At 36.6% G+C, this 24,805-nt stretch overlaps 1 protein-coding gene across 1 annotated transcript in view; it reads left to right on the top strand.

Annotated features, from left to right (window-relative positions):
• FTO (fat mass and obesity associated) overlaps window positions 1-24,805 on the top strand; it is a gene marked incomplete at its 5' end in the record, with an annotated part of 67,992 nt that overhangs the window by 25,138 nt on the left and 18,049 nt on the right. The window contains 2 exons of the mRNA XM_009701844.1: window positions 27-170; window positions 7,436-7,555. Of these exons, the coding sequence (XP_009700146.1) occupies window positions 27-170; window positions 7,436-7,555 (264 nt within the window). The remainder of the gene's footprint in view (window positions 1-26; window positions 171-7,435; window positions 7,556-24,805) is intronic.

Raw genomic sequence — 24,805 nt, 5'->3', positions numbered from 1 at the left:
TAAATTTTTATTCTATCTATTTATAGTGTTCGAGAGGAACATTGGAATACATATTTGGACGATGTGAACTGGCACTCCAGAATTTACAGACTGATTCTGATTCAATGGCTTTATCTTTGAAATCACTGGAAACTGCAGTTGTAAAGCAAGTAGAAGAAATACATAATGAGGTGAGATATCTGCACTGAAAATAATTCAGCCAGGTTCTGAGAGGTGCGGTCTACTCATGGAGTTAATGGTATTAAAAGTGTGTTCAGCTGCTCACAAGGCATTGCTCTGTATAAGTTTGAAATGTTTTTTTCTGTGACTTTTTTACTTGGGTATAGTAACTGGGATTCACTTGGATTGATTCTTTCATTCCCCTGAAGTTTTCATTTTTCCTTCTTAAGATCCCTCTGCTGGTAGAGTAAAAGAGTAGTTTCAGTGATATTACACCAAATCTGATAGCGTGGTGGACAAACCAAACTACTCTAGTGCTTCTCTAACAAAGAGAGGGAGGGGAAAAAAGAATTAGAGGGAAAGTTAGCAGGTGAAATTTTGCAGTTGTTCATCGGGTGTTGAACCAGGTTTTTACAGAATGCCAGGTGTGACACAATTGTGAGTATGTGCTTTAAAGTATGTTCTGAAGAAAATACAGTGAATAATTGTGAGGAGCATATTTAAGCAGGTTGTTCTGAGCTACAAAATATGCAAGCGTAACAATGCACTTTGGCAGGATTTCACTGACACTGGCAGTGCTTTCTTGCTTGAAGTACTGATGTCTTAACCAACACACTAATTTGACAAATGAACTGAAAATATCAGACGGTACTTGGGAAACTGCAGAAACAGGTAATTTTTCCTGTGGTATAAAAGTAGACAGTATCACCAAAAATGAGATTTGACTTATTCTCTGTTAGTGTGTAGAGTCAGGAATGTGATACAATGGACTCTGTCTTCTTACAAGGGTGGTGTTTCTGAAGAAGGTAAATTTAGTACTTCTTTTTTTTTCTTCTTTCTTTTTTTAAAGTTATAGAAAATGTACTCAAGGCTATGTATTAGGAGTTTAAAATGACAGATTGTTAAGCTGCTTTGGAAAGCCGTGCTTCTACCTGAAACAAAGCTTTCAGCTGTTCCTAACTGTAAAGCACTGATGATCATCTCTCTTTAAAAACAGCTATAGCAACCAGTTAATACAAACATCTGAACTGCTTTTTACTTATTCTATCAGTAGTTTTTTACAACACTCCTATATTCAGACCTTTTGAAGGAGCTGTGCTATATTTCTACTAAGGTAATCTACTAAGTTGATCACTTTTGGCAGCTGTATAGGTAGCTTTCACTGAGAATTTGTGTAAACTATTTAAATCACTATCTGCTATGGAATATAATATTGTGTATTGTTACTAAAACTTCATATAACACATTTTTGTCTGTATTGTGTTTAGAGTTGGTTAAATTGAGTGTAGTGACGGCAAAAGATTTGCACCCTTGACTTTTAGCAAAACAGCTCCTAGAGCAATTTAAAGAAGTCTTATGCATGCAGGGTTTTACGAAACATTAATCAGGGTCAGTCCTTAAAACTACACGCATATGTGCTTTGCACAGCTAGGGCCACATGCACAGCTGGTGTAAATTTGCACGGGTCCTTTAACATCAAAGGCATGTGCTGTTTACATCAGGTGAGAGACTAGCCCCTGGTGTTTGCAGTCACCTGAATAATTTTGCTGTGTGACATACAGGGATGTTTCCTGTTACGCATATGGGATATACTGTAACAGAAATCATTGTTAAACTTGTACATATTGCACACTTAGACTGAGCAGACAAATTGAATCTATATTTCATTTGAAAAGAGAATACCCACTCACCTCTTCTTAAATTTTTTTTTTATCCCAAGGTCACCTCTTCACTTGAAGGACAAATTCCATATGTTAAAGTGCTACTTAAATTTCATTTATTTGCTGCACAAGTAGACAAAATTACTCATGGCTTATCACTGGTAAATGCACATTTCTTTTTCGAACATCACTGAAGTGAAAACATATGGATCTGTGAGGCTCATGCAACTTTTTTTGCATATAAAGGCTTCCTACCTTCTTTCACTCGTATGATAAATCTTTGTATTTTCAGGCACTAATACTAGTTTTGAAGTTTTCTTAGGCAGGTGAAAAACAAGAATGTGTCATTTCTTTAAAGAATCAAACTGTTTACTGGTGGAAATGTGTCTTCAATTTGATCCATGTGATGAGTATTCGGTCACTTTTTTTTTCCCCTTAGTATTTTTAAATATAAAAGACAAACATGGAATTAATGAAGAACTGCCACCCAGTTTTGCCTGTGTATTTCTGTCTGTCATACAGCTTTCTCTACTAGTTCTGAACCTCCTTGTGAATTTTTCTCAATGCCTCTGGACCAGAGATCATGAGCTTGAAATTAGGTAGTATTCCCATCTCTAGAGGTGGTGATACAGTTGTATTTTGTTTTCAAATATCATCGTAACTGAAGTTCTTCAGTTTAACTCGGATAACTCAGTGCAGCCATAGTTCTAGATTCTTGTATCTTCCTGAAATGCCACAGGTTTGGTTTTTTTACCCCACTTGCTGGCATCTCTGAAGTAATCATCAGAGATCATTAACTGGAGCAGAACCATCACAGTACCATCAGGCTATGTGTGACTAAGCTAAAATATAGTAGTTTAGCACAGATTCACAGTCTGTGCTGAAATTAACTGCTCTGCCAAATGAGGCCTGGATGAACTATCTGTGTTGGGAAAGAGCCTAAAAGCAAGTCTGAAAGAATGCAGTATGATTCTGTGCCTTCACTTTTGTATTCCTGGGCAGGAAAATGGACTTGCTGATAAAGTGGGTTAGACCTGAAGATCTGAAGCAGAGGTGGAGACTTAGGTTTTTTTCCGTTTTTGTGGCGGACAGAGAAACCTCTAAAAGAGGTTTAGGTGCGTATCTGGGGGATGTCTTTACTGATGTTAGATTTCCCATAGTTCATTTGTCAGAGCCCTGTCTTGAGTGTTTTGACAGAAGTATTCCTGGTGAAAAGGTAAGATGCTAACCTGAGGAGTTTTTAGCATCTCTAACGGGCAGCCAGGTAGAAGTTTAGTATTTATTTAGACTTAGCTTTGTTGTCATGGTCTCCCTCACTAAAACAGCCTTCAAAGGAATATCTGAGTAATTGCAAGGTATGTGCTGTTTGTTAGTTGTGTGAGTCACTTCACTCCCAGAATGTACTTTGTTGTTGTAAGTAAAGATAACCTTAATTAAGGATGTTCGCGTGCTGCTTGTCTGAGTAGCTTATGGGCTTGAAGTCTGAACAAATACTTCAATAGCAGGGTATCTGGTGAACAGAGTGTAGCAGGGTGAACAGAATTATTTACCTGGACAGTTCAGAAGTACAATAACCTAACAATGCACATATAGTGTTAGAGATTGAAATTATCCCTTTAAGCAATCAGATTCCTATTTGGCCAGTAATAATTTATCCTGAAATAAATGAACTTGCAGAGTTCACTGAATGTGAACCTCTTGCCCCTACTGAATCATACTTGGCTTTCCACAATATATATAGCTGCTGGGTATGTCCCAAAAAGAGCTACAGGGGACCTGGGGAAACCCATTGACAAGTAAATGCTTTTTAAAGTAATAAAACACTGCTGGACAGACGATGTAAATGCTCATACATATAAAAATAAATCTGCAGAAAAGATCATTGCCAGCCTGTTCTTCACATTTCAAAGAAAATTTATTTTCCTTGCTCTGAGTAATGCAAAATCTGGTAATAGTTCATACTGTGTGAGGTATTTTCAAGACTTCCTTATTTGCCGACACCAAACTAATAATTGGATGTCCTCTATGAAGTAAAACACTGGAGGAAGTTTTTTTTAGCATCTGAGGATTGTGTTGAAAATGTAGCAGATTTCCAAGTAAGTATTCTAGTTTGAAAAGGTAGGGTTTTGTCCTCATAAGGGTTTTTACTCAGCCATGATTATCAAATCATGATTACCGTGACTTGAGACTGAATTAATTGCTCTGTTGCTTGTGAGGTACAGTCACTTTTGCCTACAGCAAATCTATTTTTATGATAGCAGTAGGTAAATTTTAGTGTGGTGAATGCACAGGGAGGTAGAAAAGCCTAGGTTAGCTAAGTTGAAAGTATATGGTGTTAGACACTGAGGTTATTGCTGAGAACGAGTAGCGGTGTATGTAACCAAAGGAAGGTTAATATGTTTTAGCACATCAGTGAGTTGACAGCATGGTTGGTGGCTGGCTAGTACGGCAGAGAGAAAATATAGATCACCTACATGTGCGGCATTTAATAACCAATACTTTTAAATAATTGACTGAGGAGCACTGCCTCACAAAATGTCAAATGCTACTGTTGGCCTTTTACTACCCAGTATTGACTATAACCTAAAATTGGCCTTTAATCATTGTTTAAAGGACAACTTGAAAATATGTTGAGGTTAGACATATGAGGCCTGATTTTGATCTTACTTGCACAGATATGAGTCATAAGTGAAAATTAATTAGGAGGTGAAAATTGTTCCTCAAACACTCAGCATATATATTTTTATGTTTATATGTTCAGGCTTTGTCCTGTTCAGTCATGTAAAATGCATTCTAGTGATAACCAAAGTTAGCTTTGATATACAGGAGTCTCCAAATTAAAATTCTTTGACAAAATCCTGGCAAGAGCTGTTAACCTGAAAGTGTTGTCACAGATGATGAATGTTGTGTAATTTCAGTTCCAATAAGGCTAGAATTGAGCTTTTTGTCTCTCTCCAATATTTACTGTTGTGTTGTTGGGGTTTTTGGGTGGTTGGTTTGTTTGGTTTTGTTTTCATTTTTTTTCCTGGTACAGCTCCCTCTGTTTGTGGAAGGAGACAAGCCAATAGGAGTGCCTTCCTGCTACAGGAAAATATATTGCTCAGTAGAGTTCAATGAAAGCAAGAGAGCATAGCTTTTAAGAGAACTTGGAAAGCAGATAGCATATGTTGTTAAAACATGTACTTAGTAATGGATGTGGTGTAAAAAATGTTCATGTGTAAATTAAAAATACCGAACAAACTTAGCATAACTGAAATCTCTGGAGGTTTTTAGCAAAACTAAGTATTTATGCTTGCATATGTCTAAAACAAGAGTGATAGAGAAATCATGTCACTGTTGCCTCATCAAGGTGGTGTTTTTTTTTTTAAAACTATTTTTTTAGAATCAACAGTTATCTGTTCAGAGGTGATAGTTCAGAGCAGTCACTTGTCAAACAGCTTGATGGCTAAGTCGATGGGTGAAACATTGTTTTTCTCCTCAACCCCCATTTTGTTTACTCAGTTTAGAGCTAAACGGAGACATTGTGAGATGAATGCAGACCTAAGTTTGAGAGCCCTAGTAAATGGTAGTCCACATCGTTAAATAGCCACATGTTGCGATTTGGTACACTGACCTCTGATGAGACCGGCTAATCCTGCAGAAAATTAACTAGCCTGTTGCTTAACTTTACCTCTTACACCTAAAAAGCAGCTCTTTTGTGTCAAGTTGTATATTCTGTATAGGGTCAAGATACATTAAAAATTTGGTGAAGATGCCAGACTTGAATTAAACTGAAATTAAATAGATTAATGTAACGAATCATAATGACTCGTGAAAAATCAGATTGACTGAAATAGATTCTTGTCATGATGAGCTGTATTGTAAGAGTGATTTTAATTTTTTAAAAAATTTTTTTCATTGATTAATGGCCTCATGTGTTTCATTTAATGAAACATGTTTGCCAGACATCGTGTGTTATACCCTTTTGTGGTAGAGGCCAGCAAAACTGAAAAGAAGTGGGTGGAGAAAAAAGTATCGAGTGCTTAAACCTCTAGTTGAACTGTCAATATACTCAGCCTTCCCAAAACTAAACATACTGATGTTTTAACAAACCATAACTTGATCCTTCGTACCTCATTGATACTGTAGAGGAAGCAAACTTTCCTTCAACTTTTTTTAGGAAGGATGTCATCAAACTTCTGTGCTAAAAAGTCACTAGGGTAGCACTCAGGTTGTTTGAAAGTATCTTAAAATACTTTCTAAGATCTACGTGTGCCAACAAATCAGGTGTTACGTTTTCCAGCAAAGTTGCTTTAATATTCTTTATATACACTTCAAATTTAAGTATCTTTTATTGTAATCTTTAACATATATTGAACAAACATTTAGTTAATGTTAACTGGAACACTTCCAGGTTTCTGTAGCCACTCTGTTCACCCTTGCAGGAAAGAAAGCGTTAGGTGTTAGCTTTGGGCAGTTTTCTTTATTCTTGCACCTTGGCAGGTTGTCTTTGTTTGCATCATTGGAGCTGAGCAGGGATAAACAAAAACTTCTTTGTGATACAAATAATGATTAAAGCAGCTTTGAACTCAATGTGAAACATAACTACTACAACAAAGATGAATTCAGAATTCTAAAGACCAGGACTATAGATTACTATTAAAGGAAAAAAGGCTCAGTGGAAATTAGGATTAATGGATCATTTTGCTTAAAGAATGTTTGATGAGTTATATATTTATATTATGTTTTAGTAAGCTCATACTTCTCTTAAAGTTGATGGGCCATCTATATGATTTTTTTTTAAAAAAAACCTCTAACTAGTAAAGTATTACACTATTTGCTGTGTTTCATATTTTCAGTAAAAGTATTAGCTTGCTCCTAGTGGAATTCTTATGGCTTCAGTGGGGGATTTGTTTTCTTTGTAAAGCACAGTTTCCACACAAACATTGTCCTGGAAAAACCTCTTACTTCAGATGCCCCGAAAAGCTGTAACTTGCTTTTTCACTCCTGATACGTGTGCATTGTTCTGTGCTAGAGGGTTTTGATGTAGTGGTGGGCAGCTGCAGTGGAGGGAGCAGGAACAGCTTGGGGCCAGCCCCTCTCCCCGGCGGGTCTGCCCAAGCAGGGCACTTTTGTTTCTCATACTGAGATCCAGTTAATCCGGAAATTATTGGTAGCGTATCTTGTAACCAGATTGTTTGGTAAAGTATGAGAAACTATGATTTGTTATAATGCTACAGTCTCATTCCATAGCAATTGACCAGGCTGCAAGTTTTATCAGTCTTTTATATGACTGAAATGTTTTGAAACACACAATGTTGATCAAAATAAGCTGGAGTTGGTACATATTTGACTGTGAGTCAATTGTGAGTAAACCTGAACTTTTAATGTTCTTGGTATGTGTACCACATGTAAAGAGAACAGTTAGGTTTTGCCCCTCGTCAGGTTGAGGGAGTAGTTCAGGTCACAAATTCATGTGGAATAGAAATAAAATAAACAGCTAGGAATAAGGGTGCATTTAGAAATGAGTACTTTGGTAACCTTTTCTATGGGATTGCTGGACTCATGCATTACCCTGTTTCTGCCCCAAATAATGAACATAGATGTTTATGTTACTATATGTTTTTATCTTGCAGGTTGAATTTGAGTGGCTTAGGCAGTTTTGGTTTCAAGGCAAGAGATATTTGAAGTGCACTGATTGGTGGCTTAAACCTATGGCTAAATTGGAAGAATTTTGGAGAAAAATGGAGATTATGGTAAGTACTAGTTTTATAGCCTAAAGCCTCTAGAGCTTAATCCTGAGAGCACTCACAATTATGTTTTTAATTGTACTGCAGTAACAGGTTTTAAACTTGGTTCAGAACAGATGAAAAGTAGAATAAAGGTCAGTCTTCCACTGCTGCCTCTTACTTTTTCTCCCCAGTAGCCAGAAGAAATGTGAGCAAAATGTGATCCAAAAAACCAAGATTTTAATTATTTCCCGACTTTGCTTGTTTTTGAAGTTTGACAGCCTCATAAGATGACAGTCATATGTTACATCACAGCAGTTGGTACATGAAACTGTGTGTTGTCGACTTTTTTGTATGACGCCAAGACAGACAACTCTGCCAATGACAACAATGGTAAATGCATCTGAGGAAAGCTGAGAGTTAAGATCTGATGATCTGGAGGTACAGCTATCTGTCTGCAGTCCACCTGCACACTTTCACCGTAGCTAGAACCAACAAGAGATTAGTTTCTTGAACAATAGTAGTGGTATTGGTTCCTGTATACCTGAAGGTACATGCCCACTTTCCTTGAAAACGGCCTCAGTGAGAAGCACTGTCAGCCTGTTTGCTCTTGCTGTCCATGTAGAGACTCAGTTGGGAGACTTTGCTAGTGTAAGTGTGATGTAATTGCCAGGATGCCCGCTGCTAGATTTGTACACAGGAGGAACTGTATTGACAAACCTGTCTTACTCGTATCCTTAGACCTGCATTAGGAGCTACTTCTCAGTTGTTTCTGCTGGTCGCAGCTTAAGCCTCAGTTTGCTCGTAGTTGACTTGGAAAAGTTTGTAGTGTAACCGAGGATGCTGAATATGATTTGTAGTGGAGGTGGCTTTGAATCTCTGGAGGTATGGTATAAGAAGAACGCGCTCTTGAGTTTTGAGGGGAAATTTTGTTACTAACTAACCTGCTCAAACATATTATAAGCTTTTTCAGCAGTGGCTGGTTTCAGACTTGTAAAAGAAGTGTGGAAAAGTGGAACTTTCATTTGTGAAATCAGTTGCTGCAAGGAGTCAGCGAACATTAAACTTACTGACAAAAGGAGAGAAATTATTTATAACTTGCTTATGTGTTTTTCCACCTTTTTGTGTTCTTATGTGCTCACATTCTTGAATGACCTTTCTAATTAAAAAAAAAAATCTTTTGGTTTGTTTTTGTTTCAAATGACAACTTACTCTCTTGTAAGAGAGGCTTAGATGAGGTAGAGACAAGAATGTTTGATTGTTATTTTATATCCATTGTGTGTTGAGAACATGGAAAAACAGCAAACTCGGGAATTCTCAAGGGTTAGGTTTTCTGCAGTTGGTGTGACATTACCATGTGTCTCTAATTAGAAACATGGTGGTGTCAGTGTATCTCCTTTCAACAGACTCAGGATGATATTTATCAGCAAACTGAAATTTGGGCCAAGACAGAAGCTGCTTCTAATTTAAATTTTAAAAATTACTTTAATGTTTTATGACTTATAACATACTAATTACAATTAATTTCAGCTATTGAAGGAGACAGAAGAGAATGTTACTTGAGAATGTCTGTTTTGTTGAATCTCTACGTAAATTTGATGCTTACTATATTTGGGACTTGGAGGTAGGGTGGGTTTTTTCTTTTTAATTTCACCTACGTTTTGTCCCTTAGTGTTTCACAAGGTGACGGTAGGGGGCAATGTTGAGCCGCAGTTTTAATGCAACAACAGCCACTGTCCATAAAAATACGTAGAAATGTAGCATTAACATCAAGAATTATCCCTGTTGCTTCAAGTTAGCTGTAATCTCTAAGATTCCATAACACAGGAAATCAATTGCGGGTTAACAAATTCAACAGCAATTTAACATAAAAAGTGCAGTGTTTTGGTGCATGCTTAGCTTCCGCAGCATTAAGTTAAATCAAAAAGGTATTTCTGAAGGTACCCAGTAGTCTTCAGTCGATGTTTTTTATCCAAATTTGTAACTTTAGCTGGATGATTCTTTAAAAAAAATAATTGTGTCAAAATGATAAAAGTAAAAGTGTCTTAGAATTGTTGATCTTGTCTCGGAAGGATATTGTTGCTTAAAAGGGATTATTCCTTAAAAGAAAAGCAATATTTTCTAACTTTTGTGTGTAAGCTGAACAACTCTTTACTGACTTTTTTATATATGTGTCTAGAGTGATACAAAAGTCAGTCTTGGGGTCCCTGCATGCCTGCCTACTGGGTTGTTTTTTTTATTTTTTTTTTTTTTCCCCCTTGTTTACTAAAGCATTTATAATGAAGAGAATAAAGTTTCCAAAATAATTTCTGATTCTGCTAATTGTAATTACTCCAGTTTCACGGCAGAGTATGATACTGGAGAAAGTTTAACCCAGTGTCTTCAAACCTTTGGGCTTTATTTAATATTTTTGTACGTTATAGCAAGCACACAATTTTATCATAATGTTTATTCCTGGCATTTCTTTCCCTGAGGATAGTTTTACTTAGAGCTCGGTCTTGTGATGTAAATGTTAAACCTTTCATTTGAATGACATTCTGATAAAACATCACATTTCCCACAATATTACCTCATGAATTTATGAACCATTAAATCCAAAGCAGTTTAACCAATCTTCTCCTCTTCCCCCCTCCCTTGAAAATATGAAGGCTATTCAAATATTTGAAGGTGGTTTTTTTTTTTAAAAGTCATCCAAGATTAACACGTTATCATCTGCAACATCAGGATAAATGCTTGCTGAATTCAAAGGGAGAGTTACCATTTGAAAAAAGACTGTACAAGCTTTGCTTTCTGGGTAAAGAGAAGTCTGAAAAGCTGAAATCTCATGTGATGTGAGGAAGTCTTGCTGTAGCTGTTCTGAGATTCAGTGGAGAGACAATTTGTCTCTCAGGGTCTGATATCATGCAAACCTTGCAATCTGACATTTATTTTAGCTATGAAAATCTCTTATAACACCATGCCAAATCAGTAAGAACTGCAGAAGTCCTACAGTCTTTTTTGTTTATTTTGTTTTACGCTGACTCAGATTTGAATAAGTAAAATGTAAATCAATGAAATGGTTTTTGTTTGTGGAATGAAAAATAAACATATATAATTGTACTTAAATATCGAATCTTTAAGGACTTTTTAGCATATCTAGTGTTCCTTTAAAAAAAAAAAAAAAAGACCCTAGTAGTGCTCTATGGTGTGAATTGTATTTCCTGCTTTGACAGTCCATTTAGCAGTGTAGCAATGTATTTATATGGCAGTTGGCCTTAATAACCTTATTGACTTCAGTGGGTAAGAGCCAAGACTGGGATTATTAAAATGTATCAGTTTCATCACAGTATAAAATCACAACATATATAATTATGTTAGGTAGGCTAGGTTCCATTTAATCCCACCTATTTATGCAGGAATTTGGCAAGATGAAAAAAATTGTAGAACTAAAATGTAGACAAAAGTATGACTGATTTGAAGTTATATTTAACAGCATAACCGTTTGCCTACAATAAAGGGTCTACTTAAAGGAATGAAACATAGATCTTAAAGAACTGATTTTTAGCGGTTTAACTGAAACCCAAGTAATTGTTACGCCATTTGTTTCACTTTTTGGGATCCTAAAATACGGCTAATGATAATGAAATACAGGACACCGTTTAGTTTATAGATGCAGTCTAAAAGCAGAAGTGTGCACACTGTCTGTAGTTATAATGAGCAAAGTGGCATTTCATGCGAACGGATATCTTTCTGTGCAACTTTCATCTTGATTTGTAAAACTTTTTAAAAACTATATTTACTAGTCCTGTTATTGTTACTGTTATTCTCAATAGCATGCTTTTATCAGGTTATACAACTAAAATGAAATCAGAGAGCAAGGCTATTTTCTTGTAAATTTTTTTTTTCTTTTTTGAATTCTATTTCATTATTTTGTACTATTGCTACATATGAACTATGTCATAGTTTCAGCTGTAAGCCACTATTTCAGAGGCTTACAGTCTGACAGTTAGAATTGAATCTAGGCTGAAACTTGAGCTACAAATTCTCAGCCCAGGGCCATAATATATGTCTTTTTTTTTCCCGCCCCAAATTAAAATAAGGGTTTAAATATGTATTTAAATCAGAGTATTTCAGTTCCAGAATAATCATGAAAAGCTATATGACAATATATGCTTTTAAAAGGAATCCTCCTAGCTTTTGGAGCCTTTGGCACTTTAAACAGCTAACTGATTATTCATTTAAAAAAAAAAAAAAAAAGATAATGGGATCACAAACAGGCTGGTTGGTTTTTTAGCTTTTTTCAGAAAATGCTGAGCAACTTAACTGACATTTGCATTGGTTTGACCTTGTCAGCCAAAATTCAAGAAATTCTGAGGTATTATTTTAATTTATTCTTTAGCTTTCACGTTGTGCTTAGATATTGCAGTGTCACACTCCTTTATTGGAGGGCCATGCGGTGGTGGGTGATCGTATTTGCCTAATGAGCTGTGAAATGTAGGCACAACATGGCAGCTCAAAGACCCAAATTTTAGCCATATTTCTTGTCTGTTTGGGCTCTTCTTATCTGTTTAGGCCAGACCCTTTAAATAAATAAATTTTTGGCAGGTTATATTTTATCTACACTAGGAGTCAGATGTTTCTGGAAATGTACCTTTTATCTTAAACAACAACAAAACCTGATGCTGAAGACTCTTTCTTTTTCCCTTTTCTCTTTTTCCCTTTTCTCTTTTTCCCTTTTCTCTTTTTCCCTTTTCTCTTTTTCCCTTTTCTCTTTTTCCCTTTTCTCTTTTTCCCTTTTCTCTTTTTCCCTTTTCTCTTTTTCCCTTTTCTCTTTTTCCCTTTTCTCTTTTTCCCTTTTCTCTTTTTCCCTTTTCTCTTTTTCCCTTTTCTCTTTTTCCCTTTTCTCTTTTTCCCTTTTCTCTTTTTCCCTTTTCTCTTTTTCCCTTTTCTCTTTTTCCCTTTTCTCTTTTTCCCTTTTCTCTTTTTCCCTTTTCTCTTTTTCCCTTTTCCCCAGTATTTCTAGCTGTCAGAAATGAGAGAAAGGATTCAGCATTGTATGTTATAGAATCACTACCAATCTTTTTTTTTTTAAAAAAAAAAGGTAGTATTGCACATCTTTCAGGAAAAAAAATATTTACAATTCTGAGGGAATTCAGACTTAAGCTTCCAAAACAAAGTGTGTGCTGAAAGCACAAAGGACTGTGTTTATGATTCTCTTTGAAGTGTTTTTGCAACAGGATAAGGAAAATTTTAGAAACTGTCTGATAGTGTTCAGGGTAAATACTTAAACCCCTTTAGAGAATTTCACACACAGATACTGTGCAGCAGAAAAAAGGATACTTATGTTTCCTAAAGCTGCTACAGCCTACAGCTTTGTACTTAAAGACAGAGGTGTTGAATAGAATTCTACTGAGGATACATCCAGTGACAATATCTACAGGAACATCAGAGCAAACCAGTGGATAGCACTTTCTATTTTTAACCCCTGTGTGAGCTGGTTGAGATCTAAGCTGTGTTGATATAACGACTATAACGTTTCTGTTAGAAACTGGAATTGTTAGAAGGGCAGTCTTCCAACTCATACAGCATACTGTGAGAATTATGCTGAAAACATTAAGGTTATAACGTAAACTGGCATAAGGCAGGAAAAATTTAGGACAATTTATGTCCTATGGGAAAGTGGGATGCGTTTCCGACAGCACAAATGCGAGGACGATGGGTGGCTTGTGCAGCTGTGCACATCTTGTGGCTGGTAGCGTGTGCTGCACCAGATGGTGCAAGGGAGGTGGGCATGCTCTCCCGTTTTTGTCTTCCCTGCTGGTTGGGTTTTGCACCTCAGTTACGAGTTTGACGTTTGTAGGTGGTGTTCTACACCCAACTGTATCTCAGTGCTCTTCAGTTTTGGATGACTAGAATTCTGTTGTCCTGTGCTTAACTCTTACTGTAATAGGGCTTCTTTCTGTCACCTTCACTGTATTTTTATACTATCAGATGGATATGATTGTGTGTAGTATATACATGTACTTGCATGTAAAATGCGTTGAGCTCTGTGTTAGTATTTAAAACATAAATACATATAACACACAATCAGGAGAAATCAAAATTGTACATATAGGTTATACCCTAATCTTGTATTTGAATTCTGTAAACAGATCTCTGTGTCTGAGCTGAGCACTGTGGCTTAAACAGGATTCTCCATCAGATGTAAAAATTTTCTCATAGTGGATAGACTACCAGAGCTGGCCTGTAGTGTGACTGCGTGTGTAGGTACATGCTTCTACACACAAACACATACACAGGCATGTTGGGGTTTTAACTGTGGTGATCTTCTAATTAACTTCTTCATGTAATTTTCTGAATCATACGAAGCTACATTTAGAGAAAAGACATTTATAGGGAATGAGCACTGGGGGCAACTGCTTGAAGTTCTTGGCAGCAGGAGCAACGTAGGAAAAGAGTTGAGAGCGCATTAGACTACAATTGGTAGTACTGCAAGTCACCCAGTGTGTGGCAGAGAGGGAAGAGCTCAGATTGTAGTTCCTGCTGCGTCCCTGTGAATCCCGTGTCAGTTCTGGAAGGATATTTTAAAGCCTGGGGTTGCCCTTTTGTTGTTAATGGGAACTATGTGATCGATTTCAGTGAAAGCATAATCTGTATGATGGGGCTACTGTATATTGTATAAAATTGGGTGCCGTTTCCACCATTTTTTCCCCAGAACCTCGGATGGACGTATACTGGAATAACAACAGATCTTTTTATCAACAGTGTGTTTATCAAGGCTTATTATTTGCTGTGGAAATAGTGAAGTAGTAGTACTGTGCTATTGTTTTACTACTCAAATTATTCTTTGCAAAGCCTTTTATGTTTTTAGAAATCCGTTTCTTAGTAGAAAAATGGAATCAAAGACTGTATTTGAACACTGAGAGTAGCGTTTCTTGAAAAGAAATTCTTCTCTATATTTGAAATTTGTATATCTATGTGTTATATAAAACTTGATTATTTATTAACTATATTCAAAGTGGTTTCTAGTTCTCATTTATGCAATCATGGAAGTGATCAGATATAGAGCTTATGGATTTGTACATTTGTGTATCTATGTTTATGGACATGCTACATAGATACAGAAAAAGATTTGGTTTGGTGTTGAAACTGAATTACAGTGGTTTGGCAGGAATAATTTTTACTGTGATTGCTATAAGCTAGGGAAAGTTACAATTTTGAATGAAAGTGAAAGCAAATGGCAGTATGACTAAAGTGTCACCATCTACATTGCTGCCATCTAGATTGCTGTAATTTTTTTGCTTTTTGCTATTGTATTTTAGTGGCTACGTAACCACTGTAAAATAGAATACAGCTGTTTTACTTTCAAAATGGCTTTTGTCACCAAAGGAGGTGACATCTTCCTAAAAGCTGCCATTGCTGCATTGATACTCTTTCTTTCCCATCTGGTCATCGGTCCTTCTGATTCCTAACAAGATCATGGGTGAATAGTGTTTTTGCAGTGTATTTTTTAATAGTTACTTAATCTTTGATCAAAATTACAGCTCTCACTTCATATATAAAGAAATAAAACTTGGCTTCGGTACTTGCCATGGAAAGCATTACAGTCTGATGGATTAGGTGCTAATTCTTTCACTGACCCTCTAACTTGTGCGAGTAACTTAAGTGTGGTTTTCAAAATCAGTGTGGAGATCAAAACATTGAGGTCTTTCTTTGGTTTTGGGTTGCAGACTGTTTCTGATCTTAAATTCCTCATCAATAAAATGAGACTGTGATCTTTACTGTAACTGAAGAAGAGTTACTTATTGGCTATGTCCTAGGAAGAGAACATTCTGTGGCTGAAGGAACTCAACAAATTTCTGCCTGTCCTCTGCCTCTCCACTCCCGTGAGTGGAAATGGTGGAATTTGGGCCATGCCTAAGATTTTTTTTTTTTCTTTTTTTCCAGATGGGCAAGTTCTGTCCGTTTAAGTATGACAGAAGGAGCGTACTGTGTTTTGGCTGACCTTGATTGTCTCCTGGCAGTTCCCAGTTCTAGCTCTCAGGAGCTTTTCAGTGAAGCTTTTTTGCACTTTTCATTTCTTACTACACCTGCTTCTGCTTAATAATCCCAAAGCTGTAGACATAATATAATGTTTACTATTCTGCAGTAAGAAGATAATTACTGGCTTTTCTCTAATGTCTCTAACATCAGGTTTTGGCAGTTCTCCTTGGACTGCTGGTAAATCTGAACTCGCCACAGCAGAGGCTTTAATATAAAGTTTAAGTGTAGCAAATCTTGTAAATTATTCCTGTAAAACAAAGTGATTCTTTATCATGATCAGACTAATGGCATCTCTTTTCATAGGACCTATTTTGAATTTCTGTAATATAATAGAGTGGTCAAGGGAGTGGTGAGAACAGGCCAGATTCTTGCTTGTGCATCAGAATGGCATCGATGGAGCTATGCTCAAGATGAATCTCACTGCACACTTAGCATCCACTGTTCTGCAAAGCGCACTGTTAGTAGCTGGGAACAGTGCATCAGTTCATGTTGTCTAGCTGCCTAGGGATCAATATACTTGTGTAATAAACTGAAGTGATTATCTTATTTGTGTGTATATAAGTATGCATACATACGCTGCTAATAATTCTATTTTAGCTCAATCTTCAAGCTGTGTGCTACATGCTAATGGATTAAAGCTTCACTAGCTAGCTAGAAGGTCAATTGCTTTGTCGATGTTGTGGTGGGTCTTGGCTTGGATAAGTGAATTGTAAGACTTTTCTTGTAATTCAGACACATGGCAGAGTAAGTTTACTCACTGTCATCCTTTCCTGATTGTTCTATTCTCTCCAACGTCATGCTTCCATTTCATGAAATAGGAGCTTCTGTGCTGAAATCATTTGCAGTAGTAGGACCACAGAATTCACTCCTTTGCTCAAAACTAATGATTAGTTATGTTGCTCATGGAAGGTTTGGATAGAAATTATTTTAAGATTAGTCTGTACAAACCAATTTATGCTGATGCTGTGTACTACCAAAGTACACAAAGGTAGTACTTCCCCGAATTCCTTGAGATGATAGAGTACCTGGAAATCTTTCAGCAGCTAAGCTTCTTTATATTTCTGTCTTCTCTTACGGGGAAGAGGAAAAGAGCACCATGATATTACATACACAATGATAATAAATCTATCTCAGGAATGAAGTAACACAAAGTTAGTTCTATATTGCATTTATGTAGATGCTTAGTGCGAAGGCCAATACAAGTCCTTGCTGTATCTTAGTCTGAAATGTTATGATGCTTTAAAAAGGATTAAAAATACACTTAATTAGGATTATTAATATTTCTCATTTTTAAAAATCTTCTCCTGTAGGTGATATCTTCATTAGTGTGACCTTACAGTGACTGACTTTGTTTCTCATAGGAATGACAGCAGAGAAGGGAGAGGTTACTGTGCGGTTATGGTTTTACGGTCAAAGCTTTTCAGACTGTTACGCTGTTACTGATCTTTTGTTGGCTTTCATGTAGGACATACTCGATACACATGTTTATAAAACATGTATGCATTCATGGGGAGATTCCACTGGTGGTCATTATGCTAAAGGAATTGTGAATTTACAGTATCAAAACTTAGGAATCTACTGGGGTGGGGAAAAGATGGGTGAGGCAACATATGAATCGGTCTTAAAAACTCATAGAGTTGGTGAAAATATTGAACAAAACAAAAAAAGTCCCCTTGGTTTCTTTAATAAATCCTACTGTTAAAAACCAGGATACAGGACTGTTTTCTCAACTTTTTTCTTTGCTTTTCATCTTCTACATTTTCTTGTTAAATGTAAAATACTCTAATTGAATCACAGCATTAGCTGGCTTTTTCCAACAAAACAGCAGATTTAGGCTCTTTGCTGCTGGTTTCAAAAGTAATGTAGAGAGAGAGCGCGCGCGAAGACAAAAATTGAGCACATAGATGTATAATCCCAAAGGAATAAACTGACTTCTTCTAGACAAGCTGAAAGCTGATTAAAATATTTCTCATCCTTTGGGTATGCAACAGCTTTTGATGATGGAGAGTGTATTAATATTCAGCTTAGCTGCTTGTCGACACTTCAGACAGGTCCTAGGAAAGACTCTGATACTGACCAGGTTTTCTCACTCTGCCAGAAATCTTTGAGACACAGAGCAGCACCCTTGTACTTGCAAAAGCCAAGATAAGAGTAATGCCATTTAGCTATGTCTTTATTTTAAAAATTGCTTTTAGACTTTTTTAAAGGACTGAAAATTTTAAAGGATTGTTTTAATGATATAAACTCATTTAGATCCAACAAAGGAGAAAGACGAATCTTAATTGTTTTAAAATAAGGTTGCTGTAATGTTTCCAGTTTTAAATCTGTTTGTCCAAGTTGTTTGTAAACATTCAAAGATCCCAGTAATAATATCAATGCCTGAGATTTTTGGAGAGAGTGTTCCTACTGCGATTATTTTATAACAGTCAGAGCTGAGGTGTTGGGGTAATGTTCTCTTAACTTCACCTATTCCCTTGTAATGTAATACCTACCTTCCAGACAAGAATGAGATGTAAACAGCTGCTTTATCAGCTGATACTTCTCCTGTTCTTTTGTTGGCATGCTGACATACTGGGTGTTTGCTTTTTCCCCTTCCGCAGTGACTAAATATATACAGTATCTCTGGAAAACATGTCATATGCTGTGTGAGGTGCCTTTAGGATGGCTCCAGGGCTAAATACTTCCTCTAATAGGTGAAAGAGCATGGCTTAATCAGCTTAGTTAACTTAATTAAGCTATGCTTTTTTTCATGGTACAGCCTTAAAGTGTATTTCCTTTAAAAACTGTAGTTGTGGAATGACACAACGTTGGAGAAACCCTGCGGGTTTTTATAGTGGGCTTGAAAAAGGTGAAATTTGCTAGTTATTCTGCAGTGGGAAGGAGTGAATTAAAGGAGTGTGTCCTCTTACTGAAGATTTAAAGGAGAAATTCTAACACAGTTTAGATTGAAAAGGCTTCTAAAATGGAGAAAGTCTACTTTTCTCTTTTTTTTCCACCATCTGATTTTAGTGTCTTTATACATGGGAAAAGCTGTCCATGTTCATCCCAACCTCTCATTACCTGCTTGCAGATGCATCACCAGGTTCTGTGACACTACCTCCTTTTATCCTTCTTTGGAAGAAGGTAAACTACTGTGGTGTGATTGCGAGGATGTGGATCTTCTCTGCCCTGATCTCTAGGTCTCAGCAGAAAATATGATTACAAATTACAGTAATTTGAACTGAGTTGTTCTTCCTTGAGATGAATTACTGTTTATGTTCTTTATGTGGTACTCCACATTAAAGAAAAGGTCTGATTTTTCCTCTTGGGGGGAAGCATTGGGATTCTGGTCCTAGTGGATCCCTCTTGTCTGGAAGGTTAGAGGAGAAGATTGATTAGCAAGGCACAGGCACAGCTGGAAGCAGTAAGTGCTGAGTGAGTTCTACTTCCCATCTTATTTGCTTCATCTGGTATATTAATGTTTACTTATTTACTTACCTGTACAGGTTTTTGAAAGAGTAAGGGGTGGAAGCAGCAAGTAGGACAGCAGAGTGCAGATTGCAGTTGGCCAAGGAGTGAGTGGCAGCAGGTGCCAGTAGCCAGTGAAAACATGGGTTAAGAGGGGTTAGGAGCCATTCTGTTGATAGAATAGCAGGACCAAAGGCAACTTTGAGGAGTGAGGACTTCTGGGACAGGAGTTTTGAAGTGCTGTAGTGGTTGGAAAACTTGAAACCGGACGTGGAATAGACCTTTGGGTACGGTGGGAGTAGAAAACGATCTTGTCAGGAAAAGCTTTGGAGATTGAGAAACAGTAGGAAAAGATGGCAAAGGTTCTCGGGCAAAAAGGTGTGGTATGATTTAAGAGAAAATAGGATAGAGGAAGCTTTGCAATGGGGGAAGTGGTTATGGAGAAGATGGCAAAAGATAAGGTAGCTGTGTGTCTCCTTCAATGCAGAATATTGTGGGTAGCTATTTCTTTGATTAATTTTTTTTTCAACCCTTTAAAAAGGTTTGTATTTTGATAGAAATTTCTTCATTGATGCTTTTATGCGGTAATAATACATTTAATATGCTACTGGGTTATACCACAGTCATTGTTTAAGCAAAGAATAATTACATTGAATGCAGAAAGTTACTTAAAGTGTGTTTAAAAGTATTTGGTTTTAATGCAACAAACATAAAATTACCCAGAAAAAAAAAATCAGGGGGATTGTATATGCATAGATTTTCAACAATTTTAAAAATGCATGTAATATTTTAAATGTGTGATTTTTTTTTGTGTGTTTATATAAGTAAAGACATGGGTACACAGGTGCATATATATAAATATACACCTGTGTACACATAGAGGTTAAGAGGTTTATCTGTTTAAGTACTGAGCATTCTCCATAATGCTTGAAGTTGCAGAATCTTACTGAACTGATACAGTATGTTAGTTTCTCATCTTAGTACCTCGTGCAGCTTGGGCGTAATTCTATGGTAGACTTCAGTGTTTCTTGATTATATGGGGTGTTATAATTTCCTGATGACTGGTTATGTTATTTATAATGCAGAGGGTGTTAATCCTTTGGTGATTAACACTCTATTTGAATTACCAGAGGTCAAAGGTACATTCTTTTATTTGTTTTGGGTTTTTTTTGCAGTGTTTCTTCCTTTGATTTCCCCCCCCCCTCCCAACTAAAGATTTTGTGTTTTCTGTTTTATCTGAAAATTACTTTGAGGTAATTTGGGGTGAGAGGAGGAGAGGAGCATCCTTCTTCCTTAGGGGCCCTAGTCTGTTGAAGCTGTAGTGTTCAGAACATAGATTCTTTTTGCAATGAATAGGTCCTCCAGAAGTCCTCCATTTAAAAGCAGTGAAAATCTCTTAACTGAAAGAAGCATAGTCAAAAGCACATGGAAGAAGGCGTTCCCTACTTAGCTTCTGAACAAGTAGATACCTACCTGTGTCTCATTCTCTAAACCATTTTGGAGAACTTTATTAAAGAAAAGATTACATATATGTGTGTGTGTTTATATATATAAAAAATTACATGTATGTGTACATATGCAAACACATACTTTATAATGTATAAATATATAAGACTGTCACTTCAGGTGATTTGGATACTGTAGAGATTCTGGTTCTGCTGCTAGCTGTCTCCCAATTACTGTGTTTTCAGAATTGAGGAGTTATATTAAAAGCCTTCAATTCTTTCAAAGCTTGTGGCTGCACAGAAGTTACCCTTGCCCTAATATTTCAAGCCTTTCTCTGAATACTGTGCTCTTTTTTGTGTTTTGCTGAGCTGTGTTCTTTACAGGACTGGAGCTGGTGAGAAGGGAGGCAGGGAAGGCTTTTTGCCGTTTTGTTTTTCACACAGTCCTGGGATTGCATAACTGTTCATACATCTCCAAGAGAATTCAGTTACGTGTCCAGGTTTTCTGAGTAGTTGTGTCCAACTGCAAAGACTTTCCAATGATCTACAGCTCTTGTCAGTGTTTACTGAAGTCTGCTGTCAGACTGGCTTTGCTCCCTTCTATAAAGATGACCATAACACATTCCTTGACTGCAAATGGTGAGGTAGGTGTTCCACCTGGAGGTTTCTTCATGCTATGGGCGTTCCACCTACCCGAAATCTGGAAAAGTATGGGGGTGGTGAAAGACCTGCAAGAGTTCCTTCACTGGCATTTTCCACCCTAAAACCTCTCTGGTAGTACCTGAAACTGCTAGAAGCCAGTTAAAGAATTGTGGTGATACATGGTTGCCCTCTGCAATGTTTAGGACTTACATATTGCATGTAAACAAAGAAGGTGGTCAAAGAGTGAGGAAGGAAATATTAATGTTAGGAAACCAAAAATGAAAGGAGAGGACCTCATCTGGTGGGATCAGTATTTCAAGCTTCAGATAGTAGTATGTTCTCAGCTCAAATGATGCTAATCTTGGAAACTCTAAAGGGGTGTGATAGCCTGCCTCTGCGTTTTCCAATAGAGACATAACTGATCTTGACTTGGTGTTTTAAGAAAACTCAGCATCAGACTGGGCTGATCAAGTGTTAACAATGTATATATTATGCAGAGCTGGAACATGAGTTCACTGGTGTATAAAAGCTCTGCTTTAACTCAGTTACCAGCTATGGGCTTAATGCCTGAACTGCTGGGTGAAGTGGTTCAATCTGTCAGAAAATTGAAACATATTATAATAATCTACCTTTAATCTACGAACCAAATCTGTGGGTGTTTTAATGTTGCTGTACAACAGATAGGATTACTATTAAGCAGAAGCACAGAGGCAAGATGCTGCTGTCCAGCTACTCATTTGATGATTTTGTTTTACTGTCTATTGCGTGTTAGCTTTCTCTCTGCTTTTCTTTCTGGTCTTTTGCTCAGAGCTCTGTGAGGTGCTAAGATTAGCGCTGGTTTGCTTTTGTCATAATCCTTCATGTTTGCTGTGACAGATAGGTGAAAAAGTAGTATTTGTTCTGCTCCAGCATGCAAGGAATCCAGCTCAGACACTGAGGACAATTAGTCCTATGTTGTGGAATAAAAAGCAGACATGCTAAAATTTTAGGGGGACTCTTTTCCTGTACATGCTCCAGGGGAAACTCTGCGTATAGCACTGTGGCTTCCTCCTTTTTCTGTTTCAGTTTGTTTAACTGCTGCCTGCGATTCAGTTGCTGGCCTGTGGTTAGCTTTATTTTTCTTGTACAAATACTAAGCACTACAATGGCTTTGTTCCTTCTTTTTTTGTTCCTTTAGTGTTTCACTTATATTTTAATAGTTTCATTTACACTTAGAAATATTTTTTTCTACTTCTGCAGAGAGATTGTGAGTAGTCTGACACCACAAAATGTATGGAAATCATAAGAACTTGAAGGAGGTTTCAGTAGGAGGCAGAATTAAAGGCTAAGGTGGTTTTGTGAGCAGAGGCAGAGGGCGAAATTGGGGGGAAATAAGTTGCGGGAAAGAGGGAGGAACAGGGAAGGGAAACAATTGTGAGAAAGAAGATAGCATAACAAAGTGAGAGAAGGGTTAGAAAATAGAGAGAAATGGGAATAAAGGTAATGGTGGTATAAAGAATCTTGGAAGTGCAAGAGCTAGTGTAACAGGAAAGAGAATAGCAATAAATTAGAAAGTATCTTTACTTTTTAAACTTTATTTTTTGTCAGTGTAACGAAGTTAATGTGAAAGTTGATGCCTCATCTTTCAAAATTATTTTTCCTTTCCTTTCTGTTAGTCCTTGAAGTTACAAATACCACAGTAAGTGGTAGAACAGGAAGGAGAAACTAGGCACATATTTGCTTTCATGGATCAAAAGAACTGCAACGTATTAATAAGAAGATCTGAATTTTCACCTATTAAACTTTACTTGTTGGCTGCAGCATTTTATAGGGTCTTGCTCTGGGAAAATTAAATATGTAAACTAATAATAACAAATGATGCAACTAGTTAAAAGGTGATGTGTGTGAATGTATTGTTTCATTTTATTTCTCAAAACTAGTTTTTTGTCTGATGACGTATTTCTGAATCAACTTTCTTGAAGGAGTTGTATTATGGCCTTACTGTAGCAGAACATACAGTCTGGAAGTCTACAGATAGAACGTTTGCAATAGCATGTATGTGTGAAATTTTAAGTGATGAGCTGCCTGATTAAAACCAGAATACATTTTTAAATAAAACTTGTTACTGGTTTTGTGTAAATCCATTTTTACTACTACAGGAGGCAGGGAGGGGGAAGTGGAAAGGGAAAGGAATTGAGGGTAACAAGAAAAGACTGAAAGTACGTACAACTGAGGGCGTAACTTAAACTTATATAAATATCAACACTTTAAATGTGAATAGTAAGATCCAGCTTGGTAACTAAGGTTTGCTTCAGGAAAGATGGAGCAAGTTTTTTGCTGATTTGGCTGATGTAACTAGAATAATGTTCTTAACATGTTTTATCTTGAAGATTATGTTGTGTACAAATATTATATTGTAATTTTGCTAGTCCTGTTTCAAAGTCTGCTGAAATCTTTTTGGCTCCTTTTTACATCTGTCAGAAATAACTATTCATTTTCTTGGGTTGAACCATAAATATTTGCAGAAGTGCTGTAATCTTTTTTTTTCCAAAACAACCATTTAGAAAGTTTGCATAATGTAGTTCAAGTCAATAACACGACTCTCTCACTAGGGCTATGAATCTGTTACTTGTGATGCTCTTTTTTGGTGACTCTTTCCATAAGCGGACTTTATACAATTAAATTTGTTACTAGACATTCAAAGTATGCTACTTGAAATAAGCTTAGAGATGTACATCAGAAATATTAAGTATTTGTATCCTGTTTTCATTTTACTGTCGTATCTACTTTTGTTTTACATTTGTACTAATCCAGTCAATAAGCAAGTATGAACCATGTCGATTTTTGCCGTCTCAAGAATTCATTGCATTTTTCAAGATATTTTAATCAAAAAATATTTCACTGCTTATTTACACAGTACAACTTGTAAATCTAAGACACCACTGGGGTCAGAAGATAGCAGGTAGCCTATACAGTGTTTGAACTGGTACTCCAGTTCCTGTATTCCTGACGATAAATGTGATTGCTCCAATATAAATGTTTTAGATCAGTGACAGCTGTGGAAATTAAACATAGCCAGCAAAATCTATTTTCTGTCTAGGTAAGTAAAGGAGGGGACAGATGAAAAAATTCCCTGGGCAAATGAATTCTTATGAACAGTGATGCGTCTTTTCCTTTTGCTATATTAATTCTATTGTATTCTCCAAAAAACAAGAAAAAAGTCTAACTTGTGTTTCTTTATATGTTCTTCATATTCAAGTTTATCATTTAAAGGTGAAAAATTTAGAATATCATTCCTAGGCCACATTGTGGAACACATTGCAGACACTTCTCTAAATGCAGGGAAAATTTACCCTTCGGGATAGTTTCCAGAGAGTTGCAATGGTCTGTGAATGGAATAGGCTTTAGATTTCAATGAAAACTTAGGGTGTGGGGAGAGGAGAAGGATTTCCAGTTTCCCAGGAATTTTGTTTCTCCTAATTTATTTTGAACGGTGTTCTGTTTTCAGAGGCTTCAGCAATATTAAGCATTACCTTATCCTGCTTTAAAATATCTTAACATGTTGAGTCTTCTACAGAGAATTCTCTTTTTTAAACATAAGTTTTGATACCTGCTTCAGAGGCAGAAAAATGCAGATTTTTCTCATGTAGACTATGTAGCAGTTTTGCACTGAGAAAGAATAAGCAGAGAGGGACTACCCTGCCAAAAGGTAAATCTTTGAATCATGTTCATCACAATGGGG

Source organism: Cariama cristata, unplaced genomic scaffold (genome assembly GCF_000690535.1).
Source record: "Cariama cristata isolate BGI_N322 unplaced genomic scaffold, ASM69053v1 scaffold35616, whole genome shotgun sequence".
NCBI classification, from domain to species: Eukaryota; Metazoa; Chordata; class Aves; order Cariamiformes; family Cariamidae; genus Cariama; species Cariama cristata.
This window is presented reverse-complemented; position numbering and strand designations above follow the sequence as displayed.